This window comes from Parathielavia appendiculata (assembly GCF_033297405.1).
Source record: "Parathielavia appendiculata strain CBS 731.68 unplaced genomic scaffold N657scaffold_4, whole genome shotgun sequence".
Lineage (NCBI taxonomy): Eukaryota > Fungi > Ascomycota > Sordariomycetes > Sordariales > Chaetomiaceae > Parathielavia > Parathielavia appendiculata.
The window spans coordinates 1,868,668-1,895,211 of record NW_026944223.1 but is presented as its reverse complement, the minus strand read 5'-3'; the positions used below and the strand labels follow the sequence as shown (position 1 = coordinate 1,895,211).

At 55.5% G+C, this 26,544-nt stretch overlaps 11 protein-coding genes across 11 annotated transcripts; 4 read left to right on the top strand and 7 right to left on the bottom strand.

The window, feature by feature from the left end:
• Positions 1 to 103: 103 nt before the first annotated feature.
• On the bottom strand, positions 104 to 3,133 carry N657DRAFT_644240 (PFU-domain-containing protein). Its single transcript, XM_062792720.1, has 3 exons — positions 2,869 to 3,133; positions 1,703 to 2,813; positions 104 to 1,651 (listed from the first exon to the last, which is right to left on the bottom strand). The coding sequence occupies exons 1-3, from the start codon at positions 2,914 to 2,916 to the stop codon at positions 387 to 389; spliced, it is 2,424 nt and encodes an 807-aa protein (XP_062649145.1). The 5' UTR covers positions 2,917 to 3,133; the 3' UTR covers positions 104 to 386.
• An 840-nt stretch (positions 3,134 to 3,973) lies between these two features.
• On the top strand, positions 3,974 to 5,100 carry N657DRAFT_570731 (WD40 repeat-like protein; the record flags this gene model as incomplete). Its single annotated transcript, XM_062788761.1, has 2 exons — positions 3,974 to 4,103; positions 4,160 to 5,100. The coding sequence occupies 2 exons, from the start codon at positions 3,974 to 3,976 to the stop codon at positions 5,098 to 5,100; spliced, it is 1,071 nt and encodes a 356-aa protein (XP_062649144.1).
• Positions 5,101 to 6,132: 1,032 nt separating this feature from the next.
• N657DRAFT_633209 (SPT8-like protein) lies at positions 6,133 to 8,256 on the top strand (the record flags this gene model as incomplete). Its single annotated transcript, XM_062791198.1, has 1 exon — positions 6,133 to 8,256. One exon carries the CDS (start codon positions 6,133 to 6,135, stop codon positions 8,254 to 8,256), a length of 2,124 nt encoding a protein of 707 aa, XP_062649143.1.
• Positions 8,257 to 8,990: 734 nt separating this feature from the next.
• On the bottom strand, positions 8,991 to 9,242 carry N657DRAFT_680093 (uncharacterized protein; the record flags this gene model as incomplete). The annotated part of the gene is made up of 2 exons (XM_062796247.1): positions 8,991 to 9,071; positions 9,129 to 9,242. The coding sequence occupies 2 exons, from the start codon at positions 9,240 to 9,242 to the stop codon at positions 8,991 to 8,993; spliced, it is 195 nt and encodes a 64-aa protein (XP_062649142.1).
• A 180-nt stretch (positions 9,243 to 9,422) lies between these two features.
• On the bottom strand, positions 9,423 to 11,182 carry N657DRAFT_633208 (uncharacterized protein; the record flags this gene model as incomplete). The annotated part of the gene is made up of 4 exons (XM_062791197.1): positions 9,423 to 10,284; positions 10,347 to 10,708; positions 10,892 to 11,074; positions 11,150 to 11,182. The coding sequence occupies 4 exons, from the start codon at positions 11,180 to 11,182 to the stop codon at positions 9,423 to 9,425; spliced, it is 1,440 nt and encodes a 479-aa protein (XP_062649141.1).
• A 1,817-nt stretch (positions 11,183 to 12,999) lies between these two features.
• On the top strand, positions 13,000 to 15,662 carry N657DRAFT_663222 (FAD-binding domain-containing protein; the record flags this gene model as incomplete). Its single annotated transcript, XM_062795167.1, has 5 exons — positions 13,000 to 13,163; positions 14,036 to 14,444; positions 14,520 to 14,708; positions 14,790 to 15,329; positions 15,464 to 15,662. The coding sequence occupies exons 1-5, from the start codon at positions 13,115 to 13,117 to the stop codon at positions 15,660 to 15,662; spliced, it is 1,386 nt and encodes a 461-aa protein (XP_062649140.1). The 5' UTR covers positions 13,000 to 13,114.
• Positions 15,663 to 16,035: 373 nt separating this feature from the next.
• On the bottom strand, positions 16,036 to 16,827 carry N657DRAFT_680090 (uncharacterized protein; the record flags this gene model as incomplete). Its single annotated transcript, XM_062796246.1, has 1 exon — positions 16,036 to 16,827. One exon carries the CDS (start codon positions 16,825 to 16,827, stop codon positions 16,036 to 16,038), a length of 792 nt encoding a protein of 263 aa, XP_062649139.1.
• A 727-nt stretch (positions 16,828 to 17,554) lies between these two features.
• N657DRAFT_680089 (uncharacterized protein) lies at positions 17,555 to 19,886 on the bottom strand (the record flags this gene model as incomplete). The annotated part of the gene is made up of 2 exons (XM_062796245.1): positions 17,555 to 18,680; positions 18,766 to 19,886. The coding sequence occupies 2 exons, from the start codon at positions 19,884 to 19,886 to the stop codon at positions 17,555 to 17,557; spliced, it is 2,247 nt and encodes a 748-aa protein (XP_062649138.1).
• A 2,280-nt stretch (positions 19,887 to 22,166) lies between these two features.
• N657DRAFT_550665 (uncharacterized protein) lies at positions 22,167 to 22,826 on the top strand (the record flags this gene model as incomplete). Its single annotated transcript, XM_062787895.1, has 1 exon — positions 22,167 to 22,826. A coding segment is annotated over one exon (660 nt), but the record flags the coding sequence as incomplete, so codon positions are not given.
• A 280-nt stretch (positions 22,827 to 23,106) lies between these two features.
• N657DRAFT_655389 (S-adenosyl-L-methionine-dependent methyltransferase) lies at positions 23,107 to 24,554 on the bottom strand (the record flags this gene model as incomplete). The annotated part of the gene is made up of 8 exons (XM_062794601.1): positions 23,107 to 23,146; positions 23,205 to 23,624; positions 23,694 to 23,869; positions 23,924 to 23,961; positions 24,035 to 24,187; positions 24,255 to 24,340; positions 24,406 to 24,437; positions 24,516 to 24,554. The coding sequence occupies 8 exons, from the start codon at positions 24,552 to 24,554 to the stop codon at positions 23,107 to 23,109; spliced, it is 984 nt and encodes a 327-aa protein (XP_062649136.1).
• An 856-nt stretch (positions 24,555 to 25,410) lies between these two features.
• N657DRAFT_655388 (uncharacterized protein) lies at positions 25,411 to 26,280 on the bottom strand (the record flags this gene model as incomplete). The annotated part of the gene is made up of 2 exons (XM_062794600.1): positions 25,411 to 25,994; positions 26,058 to 26,280. 2 exons carry the CDS (start codon positions 26,278 to 26,280, stop codon positions 25,411 to 25,413), a joined length of 807 nt encoding a protein of 268 aa, XP_062649135.1.
• Between the last annotated feature and the right edge of the window lie 264 nt (positions 26,281 to 26,544).

Here is a 26,544-nt window from a genome sequence, read left to right as displayed (position 1 = left end):
GATCTCAGAAGCATTTTACCATCTCGGCTTTTTGCTTGATCTGAGAATGCTCCGTAGATCAAAAGCGAGAATGTTTCCTGTGGCACAATTCCAACCCTCTCGTAGGGTTGCCATCGTCCCTTTACTGCGCTAATACCGGGGTTTCAAACCAAGTGAAGGTGGGTCTACAGCACAGCCTGTCATAATCATGATCTTCACCTGCTCATCGAGCGCCGGTCGGGCTAACCCTGCCCCCTCTTCGTGGTCAACCCAGGGTCAAAGCAGGGAAGTAAAGCACTTAGAACGATTAGACTCGTAGTTCATGATGGCCCTATGGCTTATAACCCTCCGACCAAATCCCATCCACATCTATCTCTCACATAAACCAGACACCTATCCCCTCCCATTCACCCCCTCAAGTACCCTAAGCACTCCTGCGCCAGGGCCTTGATCCTCGCCTCGCCGCTCTTCTTGGCCGCCTCGCCTACCGGCTCGCCCACCTCCAGCGTCCTGGCCAAATCCCTTGCGTCGCCGCCGATGGCCAACACCATCCCCAGTGACATGAGCGCGCGGAACAGCACCTCAGGATCGCTCTGCCGGCGGATGACCGCCTCAGCAACCTGGCAGAGCGTCATCAGCAGCTCAAGGTCGACCGACTCGCGCTGGTTAAAGGCGAGGCATGTGAGATTGAACGTGGCCGAAGTGAGCGCAATCTGGAGATTGTTGTTGTCCGGCCCGATGGGGCCCAGGTCGCCTTCGACGCCCGCGACGCGGGCCAGGAGGGTAGTGATGGCCGCGGCTTCGGAGGCGGCGAGGGACCGGCCTTCGGCGGTGGCGAACAAGTTGGTTACGGCGCGCAGCGCCATCATGATGTTGTTGACGTTGATTTTGGTGGCGTCAAAGTTCTTGATTAGCTCTACCACGGGCTGGTCGTTGGATGATATGGGATCTTGGACGTCGAGGGCACCCCGCAAGACGATGTCCACCAGGCTGCCGTACTTGCTGTCGTGGACAGATACGGCACCGGGCCACGCCGCAAAACAGCGGAGGACGTCGAGGGGGGGAAGTCGATCCCCGTACGGCCATTGTGTTGCGAGCATGTAGACGCTACGCTGAGCCTCGAGGAGCCCAGGGGCTGCAGTCTTCTGGTTTGTTGCGCCCACAGTCGCTTGAAGAACCGATTCAAGACGGCTTACGCCGTCGGGATTCATGGCGATGTGTTTGTTTCCAGCCAAGATATGTTTCTCATTGAGGCTCTTGAGCTTCCTTGCGACCGGCTCCCACTTGGCTTGGGTTAGGGCGAGGTACTCTGTATACGGCAGGAATTTCTTCGGCGGCGCTGCTTGGTCGGGCTGATACCACGATTCTCTCCCGTATGGGTCGGCTGAGGAAGCTTCGGCGGTCTGGCCAATGATTGCACCCTTGGTGTTGGTCACGATGAACTTGGCCACCTCATCGATGTATGATATGGGGAGTTCGTTGTCCCCAAGGAACTTAGTTGCCGCCTCGTATGGATTCTGGGAAAGGTTGTAGGGCAGTTTGAGTGGCGGCTTGCCCTCTTCAATGTCGACATCGAACACAAAATCATATTCTTGGCCGTTGTACTGGACCTTGCGCCCACTACTTCCGGTCGAGTCCACCACGGTGCCAACATGAACCCACCGTTGCTCACCTGCCGACAGTTAGGGAGTGGGAACATCAGACCCAAAGATGTTGAACTCACCGAGCGACCACTGATAAGCCCCAATGGTCCCATCATCCTCCAAAACTGTCGTTACCTGCCCATCATTTCTGCCGGCGTTGTTGAGAAGCCAAGACTTTGGATTCAACCGCTCCTTGTTGATCGAAGTGCCGAGCTGCTGCTGCGGGATCGCAGACGCTCGAACCGATTCTTCAAACTCGGACAGCGCTTCAGCCGGTGCTGTGCGGTCGGCATTGCGAGTGAAAACGCGGACCACATTATCGCTGGCGCCAGAAGCAAAATCTCCATTTTCTGGACACACTGCAACCGACCACACCGAAATAGCGGGGTGCGTTATTGTCTGGATGCATTCCGAACCCCTCCAGATCCGGACTGTCCGGTCCTCTCCTGAACTCACGATTTCGCTCGTCGGAAGACAAGCCAGGGAGTAAATGAAGCTATCGTGACCGCGTAGCGTTCCGACTTCCGTCCCGTTCATCTTCCACAGCTGGATGATGCCATCGTTGCCGGCGCTTGCGAACTCCGCTCCGCTCGGATGGCCCTTGAGACCACTGGGCAGCTTGCACAACGCGCGCACAACAGAGCTGGTGCTAAGAGTGCGCCGTGGCTCCACCTCGCCAACGGCATTGACTTGGCGAAGGTCGAATATCCGAATCTGAGTATCGGCGCTACCTGTGATGACGGTGTGTTCATCATAGGCCAGAACTGCCCAGACACTCTTGACCTCGCCCTGGTGCATAAGCTGGGCCGAGATCTGCCACTTCTCCGTGTCCCAAACTAGCGCTTTCCCGTCCCAGCCGCCGGACACGACATAGGCCCCGCGGGGAGATACGTCCAGCGTGCACACATTGTGGCCATGACCGACGAGCAACCGGTCGGCGTTGTCGCCCGCAGTCAAGCCCGGCCGTTTCGCTTCAATGATTGCCTCATGGCCACCTGAAACCACGAGACCCTCGGACCAGGTTGGCGACGGACGGAGAAATGTAAGGGAGTTGATGTAGCCGTGCCCTTGACTGGTTATGGTGGCATCGAAGGTTGGGGGTTTGTCGGCTGTCTTGCGCCAGAGACGCACCGTTTGATCGCGGGACGACGAGAGAACGGTATTCGCGGCGGGGAAGCAGACGGCTCGCACCTGGATGCTTATGCATCAGTCTCGGCATCCCTTCAAGCAGCTCGCAAAATCTCACATCGGCATCGTGACCCTTCAGCTGGGCCGAGAGTTTGAAATCTGGCATCGCGCTGACACTGTGTTGCGTTGGTTGTTGGTTGGCCCGAAGATGAGGGCGGGGTAACGATGGGCACTTAGAAGCAGCTGTCTGGAGCTAGCTGTCTCGCTGTAAGCCGGGGTACGGCGCGTCGAGCCACCCAGCGAATGTGATGAGGGTTCAAATCGGCTGACAAAAGGTGGTGAGGTAATCAATGTTTTTTTTTTTTTGTGCTACAAAGGGTGAGCGCGGCGGAAACGGGGAGAATGCTTCAAGCTGTTGAAGCGATGACGGTATCAACAAGGCTTCAGTTGGAGCCTGTAATGCCCTGTCGGGTACTTACATTAATAAGGTACTGTACAAGGTACTGTACACGTACTATACCCGCATTGGGGCTTGAGCTAACGGGTACAGGAAACATTCGCTGGTGGAGGCCGTGTACTTTGATGTGTTGGTCCAATCATTGAATAATGACTTTGGAGAAGAGATATCCAAGACATGAGAATTGAGATATCCAGCAATTATGAGTTTGAACTAGCATCGAGAAAGTTACAAAGAGGAGAGAGGAATGTTTAGCTGCTTCCTCGAGTCTCGGGCTCTTCCATGTCACTTCAGAGAGAAGGTGGGTGTCCGGAGCCCATACCAAGAAGGGGGTTGTCCAGATTGGCATGCGCGCCCCTGGCATGTGGCAGTGGCACACCCCGCACCGGACTCTCTGGGTGACACTGCAACACTGGCCGCGCTGTTCTGTCGCATTCAACAGCACTTTCCGTTTCCTGCTCCAGATTCTGTCCATCAGCGGCCAAGGTGTGACGACCACTTTGGCCTCCTCTCCTGCCATCTCCTGACGCTCCGACTTTACGACTTGTTACGACCTCTTGTTCTTTCGTTTTCTTTGGCCTTCGTAATTTTCTTCTTCCCTCGTTGACGGCCAGACCGGACTGTCACCGACGCTGCTTCAGTTGTCGTCGCAGCCATCCCATAGCCTCCACGATATTCAGCATTGGAAGGTTCACAGCCATCTGACGACACGCCCCTCTAATTTTCCGTTTACAGCGACAATCTGAATTGTGTCTTGATACTCGGAATGGCTGACGCGACAGCCCCTCGCCAATACGTCCCCCTGACCTGCCATGGCCATTCACGGCCAGTCCCCCACTTGAGCTTCTCTCCGCTCGAGAAGGAAGATGTGTACTATATGATCTCAGCATGCAAAGGTCGGCGGACCACATCTCTCGATTGGATCTCATTTTCTAATTGGCGCGTGCTGCAGATGGCAACCCGATGCTCCGCGACGGTCAGACAGGCGACTGGATTGGGACTTTCCTCGGCCACAAGGGCGCTGTGTGGCAAGCAAGACTGAGCCCCGACGCTACGACCGCTGCAACGGCATCGGCCGACTTTACTGCAAAGATCTGGGACACCCACACTGGAGAGCTGCTGTACGTCCTGCAACATGATCATATCGTCCGGGCCATCGCCTACCCATATGACCAATCCGGCATGATTGCGACTGGCGGTTTCGAAAAGAAGCTTCGGATTTTCGACTTGCAGGACCAGCAGCCTCCTGGGGAGCAGTCGTCGGCGAACTCTAATGTTGTCAACCCAACTACTGTCGAGGCTTCGCGGGCGTTCGAGATCGGCGAGGGTGTGCACAAGGAAGCCATCAAGTTCATCGTCTGGGCTAAGGATCCTCGTGTCATCATCACCGCATCGGGTGACACCCTTCGTTGGTTCGATCTGCCCACTAGGCGTTGTGTCCGCGAGGTGAGGCTCGAGGGCGAGATCAAGTCGTGTGAGCTTGTGTCCCTCGCTTCCACGCACAGCGCGCCGACAGACATTGGTGGCGGCCTTCCTGTCCTGGCAGTGGCTGCGGGGAAGACGGCATACTTTTGGGGCGGTTTGAGGGCCGAGGACGAACTGAAGCAAATCAAGCTGCCTCACGGAATTGCGAGTGTGGGCCTTGATCTCAAAGGCAGGAAGTTTGTGGTCGGAGAGGAACCAGGCACTTGGGCCCGAGTCTACAGCTGGGATGATACGAAGGAGCTTGACGTGCACAAGGGCCACCACGGCCCAATTTGGTCTATCGCCTTTTCGCCGGACGGAAACTTGTACGCCACGGGGTCGGAGGATGGTACCATCAAGATGTGGAAGAACTGTGAAGGGTTTTACGGGCTCTGGCGAGGGGGCGTGTCGGTTAATGGCACAGACTAGGAGGTGGACGATCGCCCTTTCCACAACCCGCCTGACGATATTGTCACCGAGATACCTCGCAGTACCGCACCACCGCAGGCTGACAGTCCTGCCGCTCCGGTTATAGCTGATCGTTCGAACTCTGATGTCACAACCGCGGAGAAGGACGCTGGCTCAAACCTCGACTGTTCGCCCGAAAGAATGGGCAAAACCCTGTCACCACCACCTCTTTACCGCGGCTCCGAGTCGTCCTGTTCCGAATCCCTCCTCAGCCACTCGGAGGCAGGCAGGCAGCAGTTGCGCTGCACCTGCCCATCATGCCCCAGGCACGGCAGCCCAGCCAAGTCGGGGGACAGTCGGTTGCAGGAATTCATGCGTCGGTCTGCCCTGTACATGATCAACGCGGCACGGCCTCTGCATTGAATACGCGGTCACCCAACAGACTCTTAGGTTATTTCGGAGGTTATCTGCTTGCCCCGTTCAACGGGCAGTTTAATGTCGCATAGACGGGCACTCGACCGACCTGCATCTTTTGCACTTTTAGCGATATTGCTGCTGCTAGATGGACTATAACATTGCCCAGCTAAGGCAGTTGTTAGGCCACCGTACCCTCTTCAAGGCTTGATGGGCTGTTTGATGTATTCCTCACCGAGCTTGGCTGAGATGGTCATAGCTACTGGGACCGCATAGGCAATACAAACAGCACCAAGCATAAATGAATAACAGTGTTCTCTGCAGTCCAGGGCCTGACCTCAATTGCCGTCGTATCCGGGCACACGGACTCCTGCATATAATCCGCCAAGTGCATATCCGTGACAGATGGCGTTGAAGGTTGAGCTGATGCGGGCATTGGCGGAGTTGGCGGGGTGATCTTGCGCGCGTCAAGGGTAGTTCGTGATAAGAACTTAGCTTATCTCGGCGCGTCGCTTCCAGGTTCTACTTCTATCCTTCTTACTGCAAAATCAACAAACACCTAGAGTAAAGCCGCAACCATATACCTTGTCAATTGGATACTGGACCTAGTGGCTTCGTCTATATACTACGACTTCCACCATGGATGACGAATATGGGAGCTCTGAAAACGAGCAGGACGAGTTGATGGAGGAGGCCGAGGATTTGGAAGCCGAGAACGACGCAGAGGAGGAGAACGAGGAGGAAGAGGATGATCAAGACGAACAAGACGAGCCGGAGCCGGAACAGGAACAGGAGATTGAGCCCGAAGCCGAACCCGAGTCCTTCGATGCCTCGCAAGCACCGGCTCCTGAAGGTCAGCCGACTGGACAAGACGTTACCGCACGCGCATCCGCTGCACCCACGACCCCAGTGACCGTTTCCAAGTGGCGCCCAATATTGCGGCAAGAATATATCGATGCCCCATTATACGACATTGTGCCCACCATGGCAGCGCCGCAGGCCACCAGCATCAATGCCCTCGCCGTTACACCCGATCTTCGGTACTGGATGACGGGCGGCTCTGACGGCTACATCCGGAAGCACGACGGCATGGGCACAATCAACGGCAAGCAGCAGCTCACGGTGGCGCAGCGACATCCCTTCGTCGACAGCGTCGTCAAAGCCGGCATCTTGATGAGCTACTGGGAGAACGAGGAGCCCGCGCCGCCCGGCGCCCGCGCCGAGGATCGAATTCTGTCGCCCGTCTACAGCCTGGCAATACACAGCGGTGCACTGTGGCTTCTTAGCGGACTTGAGAGCGGGGGCATCAATCTCCAGAGCGTGCGCCACGACGAGGGCAAGAGGATACATTGTCTGAGGGACGGCGGACACACCAACGCCGTCAGCGTGCTGCAGTTGGCGCCCGACGAAAAGAGCGTGTTGAGCGGGAGCTGGGACAAGACGGTGCTCGACTGGGACCTGAACACTGGCAACGTGATACGACGCTTCGAGGGCAGCGGGGGGCAGATCTCGGCGATCGAACTGCGTCCGGCAAGTGGCACGCCCATACCGGCCGAGGCGAGCGAGGTTGAGGTTAGGAGTGAGACGTTCTTTGCCGAATCGAAGCCCCGGGTAAATAGCTTCTTCGCGAATGGCGCCGCAGACGGGGTAGGCGGGACAGACCAGGCGGCCGGCAACGACACAGGGACCGCAGTTGTAGCTGCTGGCTCGCCAGAACACGAGTCACTTTTCGGCAGCCCTGCCGGATCCCTCTTTGGCGATAACGACACGATGGGGGGCGGAGGAGGCGCATTTGGTGACGATGATGACGAGTTCTCCAGGGCCATGGACATGGGGCTGCACGACGAGGCCAACCACGGACTCGACCACTCGGGCGGTTTCACAATGGGCGATGCAGACATGTCCAACCCGCTTCCATTGGACATGGGCGCACCGTCTACGACAGAAGAAGCCCAACCGCCGCAAAACGGGGCAGCCGTCACCATGGCCGACTCTCACGGCCACGTCTCCCACAGCGACACCATGACGGGCGACACCGCCCACGACATGTCGATGGACTTTAGCCAAGCTCCCACCTCCACCGAACCCGCCATGGAACAACCGCCACCTTCCGCCCCCGCGCAAGAAACCCAACCCCCAGACGTCCCTCCACCCGCCCACGCCAACGACGGCCCCACTTCCCCCTCCATGGTCTTCGCCTCCGCCGCACCCCCTCCCCACACCGACCCGACCCAGTCCTCGTCCAGCACCTTCCTCTCGGCCGCTGTCGACGGCACCATCCGCATCTGGGACCGCCGCGTGCCCGATCCCGTCGCCCGCATCAACAACCGGCGCGGGGTGCCGCCCTGGTGCATGGGCGCGTGCTGGTCGCCCGACGGCAACTGGATTTACGCGGGGCGCCGCAACGGAACCGTGGAAGAATACTCGATCCACAAGGCGACCAGTGGCTGGCATCCCGAGCGCGCGCTCAAGTTCCCTGCGGGATCGGGCGCCGTTAGCTGCGTGCGGCCCATGCCCAACGGCCGGCACCTCGTGTGCGCATCGCACGACATCCTCCGGCTGTATGACCTGCGCGACACGTCGGCGTTCAAGCACAGCAAGGTGCCCTTCATCATCATTCCCGGCCCGCCCCGCGCCGGCGTCATCTCGCACCTATATATTGACCCGACCTCGCGCATCATGATCTCAACGGCGGGGACGAGGGGGTGGGACGGCACGTCAACCGAGGTCTTGATCGGGTACGAGATTGCGGTTGCCAAGTAGGCTCAGGTACAGCGCCCGTTGAAGCCGAGGAATCCGCGGTGGGGGAGTCAGTGAATTTGGTTGGAGCGTTTCTAACTTCGTACGCCCTCTGGGAGGCTACCGTCGCACATGAACGTCGAACCGCAAGCTCCAGGACGTAGCATCGTTGTCTTTGGGTTTTCAAACCGGAAGGCGTGACTGGGTGGGGATCGGCTGGCTGGGGATACCCCTTGAAATTGGCGTCTTGGTTTATCATACTTGTATCTTCACACTGTCTGAGAAGTCATTCACAACATGGGTCTCACCAAGGTCGTTGATATCAGATGGCTTTGTCACCTAAAAGCGAGGAATATGCAAGATGCCGTCAGGGACGCAATGCTAATTGCCGACAAAGAGTACGCTACACACCTCTCGACCCATCCATCGCTCTTTAGCTCCTAGCCTCTTAAACACCATCCTGATACCGCTAGGAGATAGATGCGCTGTGTCTAGCAAAGATGTCCGCTGAAATGAGTACCATAAACCAACACAGAATACAATTCTACAGAGGGGTGGTCAAATAGCTCGGGGTAGAACGGATTCAGGATGTGTCGAAGCTCTGGCTTCATGCGGCGCTGCTGTTTGAGCATGACAAAGGGCATGTCGAGGTTGACTAGTCGCTGGAAGAGTGACATGTTGAGATTGTAGGGTTCGTCACCGAGGCGCTGAATATCACACTTAGGCGCAAGCTGCTTGTGGTCGCCCACCAGTATGAATTACTGGATAGAGGGGTACAGAGCCGACACAGTGTTTTGTTCGCGGGTCTCTGCTGCTTCTTCGATGAGGAGCGACTGGGGCTGCATCGCGGCAAGGCATCCACGGTACTTGGTCGGGCCTGTCGTTGTGCATCCGACGATGTCGATTCTCTGCTCCGAGACAAGCTGGGTATTGCCCAGAAACTTGATCGCCTTGCGCTTCTTGCAAAGCTCGACGTTTTCAGCAAGAAGGGCGGCAAACTTGGGAGCCATGGCCTCAAGGAGCTTGGCGTGAAAAAACTGATAGACAGCACCGCGCAGACCCCTGTCAATTGCGAACAGGTCATTGTTTCGCAGCGCTCGCTGTACGGCGCGGTCCCATGATGTCAGGTTGGATGGGTCCTTGCCTGACCAGACGTGCTTTAACGTGATGGCCGGCCCTCGAAGGTGGGTTTAGTCTTCTTCGTCGTCGGCGATATCCTCCAGGTCATCATCTTCGCACTCGAACTCTGGGAGATTCTTGCGAACCTCTGCCTCATTGAGTTCCAGCTGTGTCGGATGGAGCTCCTGGCGGATTTCGGCACGAATGAGACTGTTTCCGAGCCAGAGTGTGAAGGGACCATGATGCGTGACAACTTCATGGGTTTCCATTTGTTCATCGCCAAGGAACTCATACTGAGCAGGGCTGATGATGCCAAACTCGAGTAGCGCCTTGGGGTTCAACAACCCGTTGCTGGAAAGACTGTTGACGAGTTCCTGGATCCTTTTCGTGTTTGCCTGTCGCTCCTGATCAGCCAAGCGGCGCTTCCGCTCAGCGGCGATTTGACACCGGTGGCGCAGCTCAAACAAAGTATAAGGCTTGATCACTTCGCTCTGGGTTCTCCCTCCCATGCGGAGGACGGTGGCACTGGCGTTGATGCAATGTGTGAGGAGTTGATCTAATGCATGGTTCGTCTGGGCCGCGACGAGGATAGGCGGTCCCCGGCGCCGTCTTCTGTTCGCCACCAAGATTTTGAGTGCCTCCACCGACGTGTACGTTTTCCCGGTTCCCGGCGGACCTTGAACAATCACGAGCTCCTTTGAGATGATGCGATGTAGACCAAGAAGCTGGGATTCGTCAAGGAAGGTAAGATCCTTCAAGTTTGGCGGCCCGCTATGGACGATGTCGTATGCGCTCAGCTCGTCGGCAATGTCGGCGTCATCAGAGGTGGCGCGGCTGGCGAGTATAGAGATGTCCATGATTGGTTCCTCCTTGAGGAATACAGGGTAGTTGTCTTCATCACAGGCGCCGGTGAGATACTTGTCAATCGGCGAGCTAAGAAGACGTTGATTAGCTTCTGCTTGTGGTCTTTGTTACCGACTTCCGGGCTAACGCACTCAGTCCGGGCGGCATGTTGCAATCCGATCAATGCATGGCGGGCCGACTCAAAATATCCGTGCAGAGACTCGACCATAACCATTTCCAGAGTCGGGTCTAGCACCGCGTCCTCGGGCTTCGCCCACTGGAGATCGACAAGCGGTGGGTCTTGGTCGAGGCCGTCATGGTAGGGGCGCTGCGCAACGGTTGCGATTTTGCAGATGGTTCTGAAGTTGTCGCTCTTTGGGGAGAGAGCCACAATTTTGCCTGGCTGAAACCGCTTTGACTGCTGCCACTGTATCCGGAACTGCGACCGTTCCGTGGAGAACGACACTCTGACTAGCCGGCCGATGGTTGTCATGATGTATTGCTTGACATATACCTGAAAACAAAGTCAGCTTAACGAGACATAGTTATCGCCAGGTCGACCACACAGTTGAGAGTTACATGAGTGTAAATATTGGTGTATTCGTCATCCATCATGGGCTCCCTACAGCGATGGTCGGCGACGCTTCTCACTGAGTACCGCAGTCCCTCGGTGGCCTCGCAACGCAGGATCGAGTACTGCGCTGCCAGGTAGTGATCTTTGGACGACCAGGGGGACATCTACCGGGTTATGTTGGAGCTCTTCAACCTCGGACTGCGCCTTCAGGATCTCCTGTGCAGTGGGAAGTTCGGGCTTGGACTGCCAGCCCTGGCCATCTTTGGGTCGGAAGAAGACATGCTGTTCGACAATGTTTATTGCGGACTGTAGAACAACAATCGGATAGTGGGTTACAGTTTCCAGAAAGTCTTGCAAGGCTGGCGACGCGAGAAGACTGACCTGAGTGGCCACATCGGTGCCTATCATATCCATGCTGGCTTACCGCAGCTCTTGGCTGTCTGTTGGCGGCGAATCTGTGAGACTGAGAGCCAGATACTTCGACCTGATGATGAAGAGACCGTGGGAGCCAGCGGGATTCTAGACGACAGGATCACGCAGGTGGAAAGGAATGAGGAAACACAAGAGGCGGAATGTTGGGGGTCATGGAGGCGCTCCATAATTGAGGAAGCCGTTCGTTCCTCTCCCCCAAGTTCTAGGTTTCTGTTCGTGTCGAAGGGAGTTGTGGCTTGACAGCATTCCAGTTGGTTATTTGAACTTTGAAGCTCAAGTTTGGGCGCGGTGGTGGTACTGGTCCAAGCAAGGAACGATCTCCCACCCTCTCGCCAATCCGGATGAAAGCAGGCGACCGCCTCACAGTGAGCGGATGGCGGCAGTAGTACTTGCTTGCACCGTGACCCCTAAAGCAGCCACTGTTTCTTGACCGACAAACAGTCAACCGCAGTCGCCAAGGCGCAGATACCTGTTACACTCTCATTGTTTGCCAAAAATCAGTAAACGAATCTGCCGAACCACCTCAGAGAGGCACATCGCCCCTTTGGGTTGCTTGTCCCTCATGGTCCTCGCAAAGCAGAATCTGCAGAGATCTGTCACTGGGGAGACACCAGATGATGATGTTGGTGAGTCCCCTTTATTTTTCTTTTTTTCTTTTTCTCTTTTTCTCGTCGTTATGGGTACGTTTAGCACAGCTCGTCGGCGACTCGCCGCCAGACCATCGAAGCCGCGAACAATTACACGTATCCGTTGATTCATGAATATTCAACGGTACTGCCCGGCATCATTGATATGTATGTGAATTATCCCGCAGCGTGATGATTACCGTAGTTATTTGCTTGGCTGGCATCTGGTGCTTGATTTAAGGCATTCAGCCATACTTAGCAGACAAGCAGAGAAAATGTTTGCTGTGCGTCAAGGTTGTTTGTCTTCACTGATTGACGGGCTATTATCAACATTAGGCCAGAAGGTCTGCCTGGCTTGGGTACCTTGTATGGTCTGACATGGGAGTTTTACTGGTAGAAGTGCGCACTCCATACCGCAAGACAGCATCCAGAGATTGTTCAGGGCAGTTTGGTGACTTCTCGCTCACCTGGTGGGACATGAGTAAGGTAGCGCTTGAGGGAACCACGCAGCTAATTACCAAGGTAGAAAGAGTAACGTTATCCATTAATCAATAAGGAGCAGACTTTCACCTTGTGGCACGATCTCAGTGCATACAATGCCAGAATTTGTCTAGCAGGGCCAGCTTCAAAGTTCATGGCAACAAAATTCATGGCATCATGGCAGCATATTATGTCCTGGCAAGCCATCATTAACAAAGGCCTCAAGTTGGACTTCTTGGGGTTGATTTCCCGATCAGAATAATGGGTGACTGAGCTGCAAAGAAGGTTCATGCGAAAGCTGTGCCATGCACGTCAGACATGCCTAGTCTATGACCTAATTGGCCCCAGTCACAGAAATCCATGATGTTATGTTGAGCCCTTACCTAGGAATCAAATTTATGGTACAGGTACCTGGCCGCTCCTGCCGCGCCGCTTCGTTAAATGTTCCAGGTACTACTCTTTTCCAGAGATCGAGACACACCAGGCCGGATCATGACAAATCTCAGGTTGGGTCGAGTCTCCGGATGCTGTGGAAGGACTCGGAGAAGTGTCCAGCAGTCGTCATTGACCCACTGGGGCATGACTTTGATCGGATGAAGAGCTTCTGTGATGGGGTTTACAGTATCTCCCAAGACGTCACTGAAAGGCGGGACCCATTGGTCCAGAAGCATATAGTCTGGCTACACCGGGGATGAAGTGTCGCAATTTTCCCAGGTCCTCGATCCATCAACCTGAACACTTTTTCCAGTCATTAAAGCTAATCGTTGAACGATCAAACACTCGCAGACATACCGCGCACACGCCGAAAATGCCTCAGTACAAGGAAGGTGATCAAGTTCGATACAAGCCTGTCGGCGGTGAGTACCTATCTGGTTTTTCAAAACACTGTTTAAACGCCTGAGCTCATGTTGATGGCGTCAATTTCAACAGGCCCTGACTCCAAGACTTCTGAGAGCGTCGGCACCATCAAATCATGCCTGACTGAGCCTGGCCGTCAAGCTGGTCGCAATGTGCAAGCGAGCGAGGAGCAGCCTCGATACGAGGTGATATCTTACCGACTGCAACACATGTGGAACCTGACAAAGGCTAACCGTTCATAGGTTGAGAACTCCAATACCGGCAAGGCGACCACCATCTACGAGGCAAACATTTTGGGCAAGGCCTAACCAACGTCGAGGTCGACTGTGCTTGTGGAATAGCTATCATACAGGCTGGGCCAGGTCAATTCTCTGTCCCATCATCTTAGGTAGTAGCACTCATGAAATTCACTTTTATCATCGCACGTGCCGACTTTCATTAAGTACCGGTATCAGTTTCTATGCCTATAACTAACCGAGGTAGATATCGTCGTATGTACATGATTGGGTCGTGGTCCATGGACCTTTTCAACGATCTAAGTTGAGACAAACTTTGTATCAGGTACTCACAAACACAACTGGCAAGCCGCCCACTATACTTAGTTTCAAGGATTAGTGAATGGGAGGGAACAGGATAAAGTACCTTGGTACCTACTTCAGGCGCTCATGTTGCAATCCAGGGCCTCATATCCTTGATACCTATCCTAGTAGTACCCGCTTGCCACTGCACACATCTAGTGGTACGTTCAACATAGCATGCTACCAACTTTCCTATTGAACGTGATGCTGTGAACAGCATCAGGTTACTCTTACTTTGCATGAGCGCGATATAGGGGATAAATGCTAGAGCAAGTGGGGCACGTGCGAGCAAGGCAAGCACGCCCCCTGCCGGCCCATCCTGGTCCTCACGTCCGGCGACCAGAAAAGGCAGAAGGACTATGAGCACGTTATCGCCACCTCCAACCTCCTCTTCCGCTTCTCTCGGCCCGAGTGCGCCGTCCAGCCCGGAAACACAGCCCAGGTGCAGGACGTGATTCGCGAAGCTAGGAAGTTGGGGCTCAAGGTCACCATCAAGTGCAATGGGCACTCGTACGCCGGCTATTCGACCGCCCATGAATTCATTTCCCTAGACTTGCGCCGCATGACCAAGGTGTCTCTGGATATGGGTAAAAGCTTGGCCACTGTCGACGCTGGGTGCCAGTGGGGACATGTACACGGCAGTCTAATCAACGGGCGACACAACGGGGACATCGTTGTCGGGGCCGCTGCCCAACGGTGGGGGTTAGCGGCTTCATATTGGGCGGCGGGCTAAGCCCTTTCACCAGAAGCCTCGGGATGGGGAGCGATTCTTCGGAGGAGGCGACGGGTTATGACAGCAGATGGGGAGGTCGTGACGGTTGAGAAGGACGACGACTCCATGTCAGGGAATAGCCGGCTGTTCTGGGGACTTCGAGGAGCCGGGGCCTGTAAATTTGGTGTAGCGGTGGAAATGAAGCTGAAGGCGCAGAAACTCGCGAACAAGAACGGGAAAGTAGTCGCCGGAAGGTACCAATGATTTCCCGAAAATGGGCTCACAGCTGACGTCTTCGCGACCATGAACGACTTCTACACTACGGACTGGCTGAGGAAGATGACCATCGGCAGTACGTGGACCTGCGACCTGCGTCAGCCTGAGGCGACGCAACGCGGGGTGAGGTTCACGCTTACTTTTGACGGGAGCGAGCGCGAGTACCACAAATGGATCAACGACTCTACCAAGCACATGAAACTCAAACGTCAGCTGAAGCGGCGCGCATTGGAAGAGCAGTTGACGAGGTTTTGGTACGAAATGCTGGTGGCCCAGTGGCTTGAGGAAACTGAGCGGGTGTACCCGAGCGACAAGACCTACGAGCTCTACAGCTCTTTCGTCTTCACCAACGGAAGCAAGGACAAGTTCCATAAGATCACCTCCACCATCCGCCGCCTGATGGAAAGATTTAGGTTTCGCTTCAAGGAGGAACAGGTCAACTTTCTCATCACTTGGACCCATACCGGCGGCAGAGCGACCGATATAATGGAGCCCTCGGAGTCGGCGTACTTTTGGCGCGAAGCAGTCTACCACACCTACGTCACGATCGAGTGGGTGGACAAGTGGATGGAGGGGGATATGGAGCCTTCCTGCGCGAGGTCAAGACGGAATTGCGGCCATTGTCGCTGAATGGCGAGGCGGCTTTTGTAAACTTTCCCACCCTGGACAGTGAGGACTTTCCGAGCAAGTCACATGAGAGCGCTTACTTTGGGGACAACTGTTAAGAGCTGAGGAGAGTTAAGAAGATGTGGGACAAGGACGATTTCTCAAGTGGGATCAGGGTGTGGAGCTGCCGGGACGAGGTGAGGGTGGCGACTCGGAACTTGAACGAGGAGGACGAGGAGGACAAAACCGATCGGCTGGCAAGCGAGCAGGGGAAACACTTCCGGACGAACAACTGGAACACACAAAGAGGACACTCGGGGAGTTGACTGACTTGGGCTTTTGAACCCATGTAAATGACCCCATGCTTGGGCTTAAAGGGGAGAATCATTCTGATTCAATAAGGTACTTCTAGCTCCCTAGCTCCGCTAGGGAGCCTGGTACTCAATTGTATAATTCCAAAGTCTAAAACTCCGGTCCAGCGGCCTCTCAGAGGCCATATCTAAGACTTCCGGTCCGAGCAAGATCAACAGCTGTTCAAAGTTGGCCCGGACGCGTCCAGGTTCGTGGACAAGAACTGCTTTCTGAACTGGGAACAGGGAGGGCTCGTTGCCGCTCGACTGGCTATGCTCGGACGATTGATGTTTACTTCCGAACGAAGGAAAGAATATGAGTCCACCGCTACAACCACTACGAACTCTCTCACAGATCATCCACTGGCGTATTCCCAGTCATCCACGTCAGCTCATTATCTAGCATGAACTGTGTTCCCCACCGGCCTGGGGGATGGTTCACCTTCCACTCCTGGAAGCCCATCACCATTTCATAAAACCTCTCGACATTCGCCTCGGACGGTTCTTCAATCACCCTGTTGATGCACTCCATCAGCCCGTCGGGCTTCTCCTTGACCCCCTCGAGCACCCTCAGAAACCACTTGTGAAACGGATACAGCACCTCGTTGTACGCCAGGATCAGCCTTCCCCCAAACAGCACCAACTTCCTCGCCGCCAAACCAAGAAGATACGCATTCTTCTTCTGCCTCCCCTCGGCAGAAAACCACCGCCATGCCTCCAACTGCACCCGGAACCGCACGATCTTGTCCTCTTTGCTTTCAACAGGGTACCGAACCACCTTCTTAATCTCCTCGTCCAACCCTTCAATCTTGCTGAACAGTACCTGCACGCCCGCAAACGCAAACCGGGCTGGCTCGCTCCCGCGCTCCGCCACGTCGCGTATGAAACCGAGCGAGAGATACTTTGCGTCGACAAACCCGCCGGGATAGGTGGCCAGGTCGAAGTTGACAAAGGTCAGCTGGCGGGTCTCGCGGTGGCGGGCGTAGGCTTCCTCGGTCAGGATGATGAGCATGTCAACGTCCGACGTCTCGGTGGCGAAGCCGTGCGCGATCGAACCGCTTAGCAGGAGGGCCAAGACATCGGGGTTGGAGGAGAAGTAGGCGGTGGTGTTTTGAATTGTGGAGGCGTGGTGAGGATACATTGTCGTTTGTTATACGGAGGGTGTGCTGGGTGTGGTTTGGTGTTAGTTCGCTGGAGGTGATGATGTGGGGGACCTGGACTCGGTGCTGTGAGAGAGGTCGGGTCAGCAGCAGCATGTGCTCTATTTATGACCGCTTGCTTACCGGGGACGAACCAGCCGCCACTGGACCCTCGTGCCGCATACTAAGATGGCCCTGTCCTGCATAGGGCTAGCTGACATCGTGACCTTTGCCCGCCGCTATCGGCCCGTATCGGCTAATGTGCACTGCTTGGCGGGCAGACCAACCGGTAATTAGTTTGACAGGAGAACTCCTCGGACCCTTGAACGGGTGCAGGCGACGATTGCCTATTCCAAGTCGGAGGTCGCCCGGGGTGGCATGCATCAGGCGTGCGGTCGGAGGGCCCCGTATCCGCGCTCCAGGTTGTATCTATGCATTGCAGGCCATCGTGAAAATGCTGTATATGGGCATGGCATCTTAAAGGACAGGAGAACCCGGTATTGTTGCCTTGCAGTCACAACGTTGTTGTCTCAGAGCTGAAGGGAAGTTAGGGAACCGGATCGAACGTCGACCGGTGCTTGAAGAAACGCACCGTGACCCAAAATCGTCTCGGACAATAAAACTGTCTCTTGAAATTCGCGTAGATGCCGGTCGTCCAGGACACCCGGATGTTGAAAAGAGAAGGGACATGGTGATGTAAGAGAAGAGACGGAGAGCACCAGTGACACCCTAATGCTCGCAGAAGTTATACTCAGCCGATTCCCAGTTCTCCCTCGCATTTTCCTGGAAAGCCGACCGGGATTCCATCAGCTTCTTACGATGCTCTTCAGCCTCCTTGCGGCTCATAGGCAATCCTTTCCCTAGCTCCTTCCGCACCATGTCCAGCAGCTCGGCCGGCAGCTTCGCATTCCCATGCTTTTGGTCCGTCAGCGCTTCGGCCAGCTGTCTCCCGGCCAGGCCATGTTCAACCAGCAGCTGAGAGATCTCGGGCGGCATGTTCGATGATCCCTCGTCCTTCTTCCGCACGATTGTGCCAAGAGCCTGCTCGGCCCACCAGTCGGCCTGTTGAGGTGGGACATTGGCCGTGCTGACGATGCGCATCGACGGATCGACCAGCCAGAGCGCGATGAACCGGCGATGGCCCGGCTTGGTCGGATCGGCGAGCCGAAAGCCAGAAACACGATGATGAAAGATGTTGGGGAAGGCGAGCAGGCGGCCCTGCGGGGTAAGCACACTGCCGTAGTTCTGCACACAGGCGCTGCCGGAGCCCGAACCCAGCTTGGCGCCGAAGACGCTCTCCATCCAGTGGTACGAGTCCTGGCCGACGTGCAACTCCATGTGAAGGTCAGACTCCGTCATAGCGCGAAATTCGAGGTGGCTGTCAGTGATGTTCTCCGAATCTAGATAGTAGAGAGCCGTGGCGGCAATTTGCTCGTTCATCATCCCCTCGACGTGCCAGCCGCCAGGGGCAAACTCAGGCTTCTCCGGGGTGAGCTCAATGGACGCCATCTTGATAATGACCTGTAGGCCTATTTCCTTGAAACGTTCTCGCAACGTCTGAGCTGGATCCACTGCGTACTTGACTTTGCTCACAGAAAAGGAGGGAGGGTTTGGTTGGACGGGGCAGCGTATTTTCATCCACCGGCTCCAGTCGCTGTCGTCTTCGTCATCGGAGGAGAAGTCCTCGTCAGAATGACTTTCTTCTTCACTGCTGGATCCGTCTGTTTCTTTGCCAGGCGCCTGCTTTGGCTCCATGGCAGCTTCCGCGGCAGCTTCGTTGACAGGCTTCCCGGCGGCCTCCCTAGTAAGCATTTGCTCTGGCGTTCTCGGATCCCAATTCCTCGGGTTTTCGTCACTGAGAGTACATGTCAGCCAGGGTCCGAGTAATGAGCCAAGGAAAGACTCGACAGCGTGCCCAGGGAGATAAGCGCGATACATACTCTGGGTTATCGGGAATGATGCGAGGCCCGAGTCGTCCGGCGCCGTACTTATGCCATCCTTTGAGCTGTACAAGGCACTGGTCCCACATGGGAAGGGCTATTCCCAGGAGCTTTTCGATGGCCGTGTAGATATGACCGTACTTGGTCGGATGCAGGTTGTTGATGTAGCTTGTGAACCGCACGCCGCCGTCGGACGTGAACTTGACGTTTGCCGGCAGCCACTGATAGACGGTGGACCAGTAGGACTTGTGAATCCCCAACCCGCCAACCCCGACGTCAGCCTTCCCGTTCCACCGGCTCCACTGGCGTGGTGTCCCCCTTGCTGGCTCCTCGCCCAATTCCGGACGTCGAGGGATCACGTCGCCTTTGCCGGCCCACTTGTCCACGGCGTCCTCGACGCCGACGACCTCCTCCGGGATAAAGCGCGAGCGGCCGTACACCAGTGGGTACATGGAAGGGTGGACCAGGTCCTGAACCGTTTCGTTAGTGTTGGGGTGCCAGTCCGGGTTGGAAGCCTGGTCGACCTGCAGCTGGGCAAAGGCCTCCCGCAGAGCAACGTGCAGCTCGCGAGGGACGAGGACATCCGACTTGGCGATGCTGAAGGTCGCATCAAGCGTAGGGGTGATGCCGGTGCGCTCAAAGTGCCTCGCTTTGTGGCGCAATTCCTTGATGCACTTTTCGTCGTCAGCGGGGGCGTTCATGGTCAAGGGTTTTGAGGCTTGAGCGTTTGAGGGCACAATGGTAGAAAATTCATTTACATAATCAACAGATTCCTTGTTTAGTATGTGTCTCGACATTTTTGGCTTCCATCGTGATTCCATGTCGTGATCGATGTTGGCGATGCGTTTCCACAAGTCTTCGTCGGGCCAGGCGAGGGCTTCGGCCTTCCACTTCTCCGCAATCTCGTCGTCAAAGATCTTGACGTTCCAATTCGGCTTGTCGCTCAGGCGGTCCATGACCAGCATCATCGCCACCTCACGAACGAGGAGCATGTGCGATTGGGCGCCGACGCAGTTGTAGTGAATGCCCTTTGGATAATCCCAGTTCTGAGAAGACCGGCGGTGATTGTCAGGCGGGCCGGTCCAGCGCAGGTCCAGGTTCCAGCCAGGGTAGCTGGGCATCTTCGAGGCGCTTGAGGACATGACAGGCCGATGGGGAGGTATAAAGTGCTGGTGTATGAGGTCGGCCCAAGTGACAGAACCCTTGAACAAGACGGGAGTTGGGCCCAATTGCGAAGCGGGCGGTGTTGGCGATTGGGAGCACGGGGTTGATGAGAAGCAACATGTCGGTTTATTTATGGTCATCCGTCACAATGCAATCGCGGTTATGGGCTCCCCGACTTGCGGCCGACGCCGACTTCTGCCCTGTGTCTGCCTGCTTCAGTGCCTGTTAGTTCACAGGCAGAAGCCCCCAGACCCACTTTGATTCCGTCTCCCCGTCAACCAGCCCCTGAGTTTTTGACTGATTCCCCGTCGCTGAAGCCAGCAGGATGATGAGTCGATGGCCCATTTGTCAGGACTCAGACATGATTGGAGCTGAGCGATTTCCGTTTTCGGAATACCTTGGCGTAGTTTTGCCGGGCACGAGACTCAGAGTTCTGGTGGATGGGTTTGAGGTGGAGGTTTATCCTCTGCTGCTGTATTTGGTTAGGTAAAGTGTAAAGAACAAGGCAGGTATTAGAGCAGACCAACCCATCAGTGCTGAATTGGTTGCAGCTCTTCAGGACAGGCGAGATAGCTGGCGTTTCTCCACAATTCTGTGCTGGTATAGTCGTGTTAGGCGCCACTACCTCCTCCTCGGAGCTCCTTCAGTGTCAGCGGATTCTCCAATGCATAATCTGGAGTAAATAGTGGAAATTCACAGCCATCGACGTCCTCCTTGACAGTGACAGGAACCTGGCAGAGATTTTTCACCGTCGAAGCCATGGGCGTAAGTAGCGAGCTGCTGCGCAGAGAGCAAGCGCCGTTGTACTAGTACAAACAGGATTCGACATGGTAAGCAGCATGTATTTGACAGCCCAGAAAGCACGCTCAAGTCATTCCCTAAGAAAGGTAAATAGACCATTACCGTAGTCGCAATATGTTGATCGAACCTGTATGCTGTGTCGGTTGGTTGAATGGCCGCAATGTACGAATAGAGAAACGGGGTGTGTCGCCTATGAGGGTCAGTTCGTGACGCGCTCTGTCACCCGCCTATGCCGCTATCCATGTCATACTAGTTGTTGGGTCGTAGCTGATTCACCGAGAAACTACAGCAGCGCGAATGGTCGGCACAGAAGGTCGGACTAGTGCAATGGTATCGCCGTTGAACCAGAGGAACGAATCCGGGCTGCAACGCAACGCTAAAGTCAATGACTCCTTGGTGGAAGCGAAGATTGGAGGAAGTGTCGATAGTACCACCACAAGGTGCCCTTGACTGCCAACCCGAAGGGCTACCTGTAACCCTTGCCCGTGGACAGGTCACATGTTATTGCGGCTGTGGTTCCCAACTTAGTGTGTCGAGGTTGCTCGCCCCTGCTCGATCTTCTCGGACTTTGCGGCCTTGGCCCACGCGTCTCCATGTGAGTGCGCTCTCTTTGGCAACGAACCTGAACTCCATGCATAGGGAAAGACTGGCGCCGTTGAGCGTGAACTTTGATTAAACATCCTGATCGTGCCCAGCGACGTGGGGTTTTCCACGGACAGCCACTTGCTTTTGGCGTAGAATGGTAGCAGGGGCTGTGAAATGTTGAGAACGGAGAAACCCGCTCGCTGACCTCTTTTGCTGGTTGTACTCGGCAATGCCTGGGTAGAGATTCGTGTTGGAGTCCAAGAATTTCAAGTTCCAAGTTGGCCACGCTTCTCGTCTCTTCGTTCTGGGAAATGAATGTGATTCAGGGTTAGGGCTATGCACATGATGTCGTGCGAATGCCGTGTTTGACAGAGATCTCAGGACGGGGCTTCACTTTATTGCCACCACACCATCTCCCATTCTTGTTCAACGATTTCCAAAAATGTGAACTCTTCAAATATTCGAAGCGGACTTGGCTTCAGTCAAACAACTGCGGTCGGATTCAGCCCAAGTTGACAGAGAAATCGATACTAGATCGACAATGGGCGCTGACTACGGCGTCAGCTCCGGAGCAGCATCGCCTGCGACCGCTCAAGCATCGAGCCGTAAGCGCAAGCATGCCGACTATGCGACCGATGCTCGATTTAGCAGAAAAGTCACCATCACATCTCAGCACAACCCAAGCGCATCTATCGCGTCCGACAGTCCTCCCACAGACACGCCCTCGAAGATAGTGAAGGTGCCCAAGGCGAAACCCGCCGCAGGTGAAGAGAAGCGCCTCCGACGGTATGACTTCCTTACTCTCTCCCTTCGTATCGCCCCGAAGCTAACCACCCCTCCTTCCACCTTCTAGATTCCGCCCCAAACCCCCCAAATCCTTCCTCGAAGTCTACCACCGCGCCACCACCCAGCGCTTCTACGTTCTCTCCCGCACCCGCCACGATTCCTCCACGTCCTGCCCAGAAGAAACCGTCGAGTTGACGGGCTCGACAGGCAACATCTACACGGTCGTCGTCGCGCGGCAGCCGACCTGCACATGCCCGCACGCGCGCGAGGGCAACCAGTGCAAGCACGTTCTGTACGTCTTGTCGCGCGTGCTCAGGGCGCGGTTTGAGCTGGTGTATCAGCTCGCACTGCTCGAGGACGAGGTGAGAGAGATTTTAGAAGGCGCGTCGGTCCCTGGCACAGATGGCGGCGGTGATGGTGGGAGCGGGAATGGCAAGCGCAAGCCAGTCAACGGGGACTGTCCGATTTGCTTTTGCGAGCTCGAGGGGGAGGCGGTGGTGTGGTGTCGCGCGGAGTGCGGGCAGAATGTGCACAAGGGCTGCTTTGAGACGTGGGCTGCGACAAAGAGGAAGCAGGGCGCGGGGGAGGTGACCTGTCCGTATTGCCGGAGTGTGTGGGAAGGGGATGAGGATATGATCAAGGTGATACAGCGGGATGCCAAGAGAAATGCCGACGGATATGTCAATGTGGCGTCGCAGTTGGGGATTAGTACGCAGCGAGGTGAGTTTTGTGGCAAAGGTCGTCCGTGGTTGTCGAGCTGGCTGACTTTTTCCCCTAGATTACAGCACGTATTCGAGATGGTGGTCTGGTCACCCATCCGGCTATCGTCGTCAGTATTGAAGTGGCCCGGGAACACCATCACGATGGGAGGACTCTGGGCATCAATGCTTTATCCCTGTGCACTGGTGTCTGAAGCCGACACCAGCCGTCTGCAGTCATTAAGGAAACTGCAATGGTGGCTAGGATTACCGTCCTGATCGTCTCTATCGCATCCAGCTTCTTCGCTTAATCCTTCTTCTCCAGCTTCTGGCCGTACGCGACGTGACTGCATGACTTGTAAGTATTGAGGGAAGCCCAGCTGCAAGCAAGAAGTAACAACTCACAAGTCAAACTGGATATGCAGCTTGGGGTCCTGGAGCTCACTCCGCACCTTGGCAAGCAGCACGAGAACCTCCTCCCGCTGCCAGCCAAGAACGTGGCAGAACAGCCGCAGCGAGAAAGCCTCGAGGCCGCCCAAGATTTGCATGAGATTGTAATAGCCGATCTCCTTCAGTTTCGGGTCCCTTGGCCAGGGTCCGAGGGGAAACCGAAACCTTTGGTGCGTGACGTTGGCGAAGCCGGCGTCGCGCATCCACCCTTCCAGCTTTGGGCCAGGGCATGGGTCGCGCTCCGTCTTGCGAGCCGCCTCGAGCAGCGTGTTGATCCATTGCAAGGTGTGCTTCTCGGGTGTCAGAGACCCGTCCTCCGAGTAGTACTGCAGGTCGTAATCCTGGAACTCAGCCCAGCCGCCCGGTGTGAGGTTGCTTTCTTCGGGGTTAGTCTAACTAGCTTCGCAATTTTTTGAGGGGTAGCTGAAGGGGACTCAAACGCACTCGTAGACGGAATGGACGAGAGCGGGCCAGTCCTTGATGCAGGTACACATGTACCGGCAAAAGATGAAGTCGAAGGGTGCCTCGTATACCCAGGGGGATTCTACGTCGTCGATTTCAAACTTGACGTTTGGAGGAACCCATGGCGGCTGAATCGCGCTGAGATCGTTTCCCAGAACCTGTGCACCAATTTAGTGTCGGCGGATCACTCGGTGGTGGTCTGCCAGCCATACCTGTGCGTTGGGGTATTCATCACCCATACACATGGCCCCTAACGACGTGGTCACCTGTCAGCCACATGCAGTGCAGCATACTTGAGCAAAGTGGGTTCCTGAAGCTCCTACATATGCCGGTGCCCGTCCCGATATCAAGAACGCGGTGCATCTTGTCTGTGTCGATAGGGGCCAAAAACAGATGGTCGCCGATGCCCTTGGTCATCAGCGCGTGCGTCAAGTCGAGACGTTCCTGTTCAATCTCGTCGTTGGGTAGGCAATAGACTGGTGGTTTCCAGTTAGTCTCGGAGAGTCGCAGCAACAGATATCGGAGAGGGGACAATGGACACACCTCCGGCCCGGAAGGCGTGGTAGCGGCGGCCATTCTCTACGGGGTAATCGAGGATGCTGGACGTGATGGACGCAGTGAAAGTCGAGCTGTCGGTAGTGCTCTGTTAGAAATGGGCGAGCAGCAATTTGTCCAAGACTAGGAGATTGCGTACATCTCTTCAATGTTGACAGAAGCCCCGTCATCCTGGCAACAGGGGAAGCCAGTCAGTCCTCGGCTATTCCACTCGCCATTTATTGTTGGTTATGAAGGAATGGAACAAACCGAGTCAATTTCAATGTGTTGCTCAACCGCTTGCGCCATGGTTGGAACTTTCAAACCCGGCTCAATTGGTGTGCGTATTGAGATTTTACTGAAAACAGTAACCGGTCGAGACTGGCAGATGAGGATAGAAACATGGTGGACCGCAGACCTTCACAGCGGGGTTCTGCATTCCCTATTTTTATGACCCACGAGGAGCAGAGGCGATCGGACCGGAGGGAGCACCGGCGCAAATGCAGTTCAACGCGGGCGAGCCCGATTGGGTGATTGGAGCGGGGTACCCTGCAGCATTTGCGGACTGAAAAGAGCGGCGAGATAGCAGTGCGCCGAGACGATGCGATACTGCAAACGGTGGTTCATGCAGTTCAGAACTTCAGAACCACCAACCCGGAGACTCCGGCCCGTTCCTTGGCCGTGTCAGGTAACGTTATCATCGGGCGATATTTCCTTGTTGGACTTCGCTTCGCGGCCTGTGCTTGCACGAGTTGGTGGTAAAGTGGAATTTTTGCTAGCTGCAGGTTGCGATTGGTTCAGGTCTGCGCTACACATTCACAGCACCACCTGACCACTCATCAAGTTAAGGTAGGAATCAGATGTCGGAACTATCCATGTACATGCCTTGAACCATATTTCGTGCTTCCAAAAGTTCAAAATATCTCACTGGCACCAATCTCATGACATCTCTGGAGTGAGCCGCCACGAGTACCGCCCGGTAATAGCTCTCTTATGATTGCTACCCACCATCTTCATTTCATCGTCTCGTCCGCAGGGCATCATTTTCAAAGGCGCAATGGCCGGGTAGGCCACTGGTGCAAATTGAGGTCGGCCTTAGGCCCGGGGACGCTGAGAACTCTAATCAATCACTCCCGAGTTACCACTAAAAAGGTACGTCAAAACCTCATCTCTCTTCCAAGTCCCGACCAGCCGGCCAAACCAGCCACATGAACACCACAACGGCCTTCAAAACCGAGGCAGTCCACAAAGCACCAGCGACCCCAAGCGAGCTGTGGGCGAACCGGCACCCCACAAACGCTCCCATCAACAGCAACAGCGGCGCAGCTGTCCGCCTGTCCCTCTCAACATTACGCAGCACAAACAGCTCCGCGTCCGAGAACAAATCGCAGTAGATACTCGTCAACACCACGCTGGTCAGGGCGTTGTACTTCAGCGCGCGGCTCATGACCGCCTGGCCGCAGCTCTGAAACGCAACCAGGGCGATAGGTACCAGAACCTGCCATCCTATCTCGTCTTTGCCCGCCGGCGGTCCGGTGATGGTCACCAGGCATGCCGCCGTCGCAGTGAGGATGTTCTGGATTATGAAGGAGACGCACAAAACCCAGCGTCGTGTTGGGGAGTAGACGCGATGGAAGCGGCTGAAGACTAAGGAACCGAGGCAGAAGGAGACGAGGGAGACGCCCGATTTGATCCAGCGGGTTGAGTCGGCTGGCGAGGCGAGGCCGAGGCCGAAGTAGACGGTGTTTCCTGGTTGTGAATTTGTAAATTCTACTTCCCTGGGCGTGTCTGGAAGGGGGTTTGAATGATTACCTGTTTGCATAGACACAAAAGAACCCCAGACTGAGATGGAGGCACTATCAAGCAGACCCGTTATGAGATAGCAGAACAGAATGACAAGATCTGCTCTGTCTCGGGAGACGTCTGCCATCAAGTGTGTGCGCCATCGTGAAAGGAAGGAAGCTGCTGTTGATTTCCGGTTGGATTTGGGGTGGTGAAGTAGCGGCGTTTCCTCGTCGCCGTGTGCTTCGGCCATCGCCCTTCAGTTTACGCCAGCCTATTTGGTTGACAATGTAGAAGGAAATTCAGAACGGGGTGTCATAGACTAGAAACTATACCATAAGTCTTAGCACAGTAAAACGTTACCTTTTCCCATGACATGTTAAAGCTTTCAAGATGCATGACGGAATGCCCGGCTCTCGGCGCCGAGAACCGGAGTTCACTTGTAGCGTGAAAGGCTTGGCAGGGGCTGGTCTTCAGGACTTGGCCCAATCCCATCCACCAGATTGGATGATGTCAC

Coding starts and splice junctions, on each gene's coding strand:
- N657DRAFT_644240 (XM_062792720.1), bottom strand. CDS start 2,916: ATGCCAGATTTCAAACTCTCGGCCCAGCTGAAGGGTCACGATGCCGAT. Junction 2,814..2,868: donor TGAAGGGTCACGATGCCGAT/GTGAGATTTTGC, acceptor ATAAGCATCCAG/GTGCGAGCCGTCTGCTTCCC. Junction 1,652..1,702: donor GGCTTATCAGTGGTCGCTCG/GTGAGTTCAACA, acceptor AACTGTCGGCAG/GTGAGCAACGGTGGGTTCAT.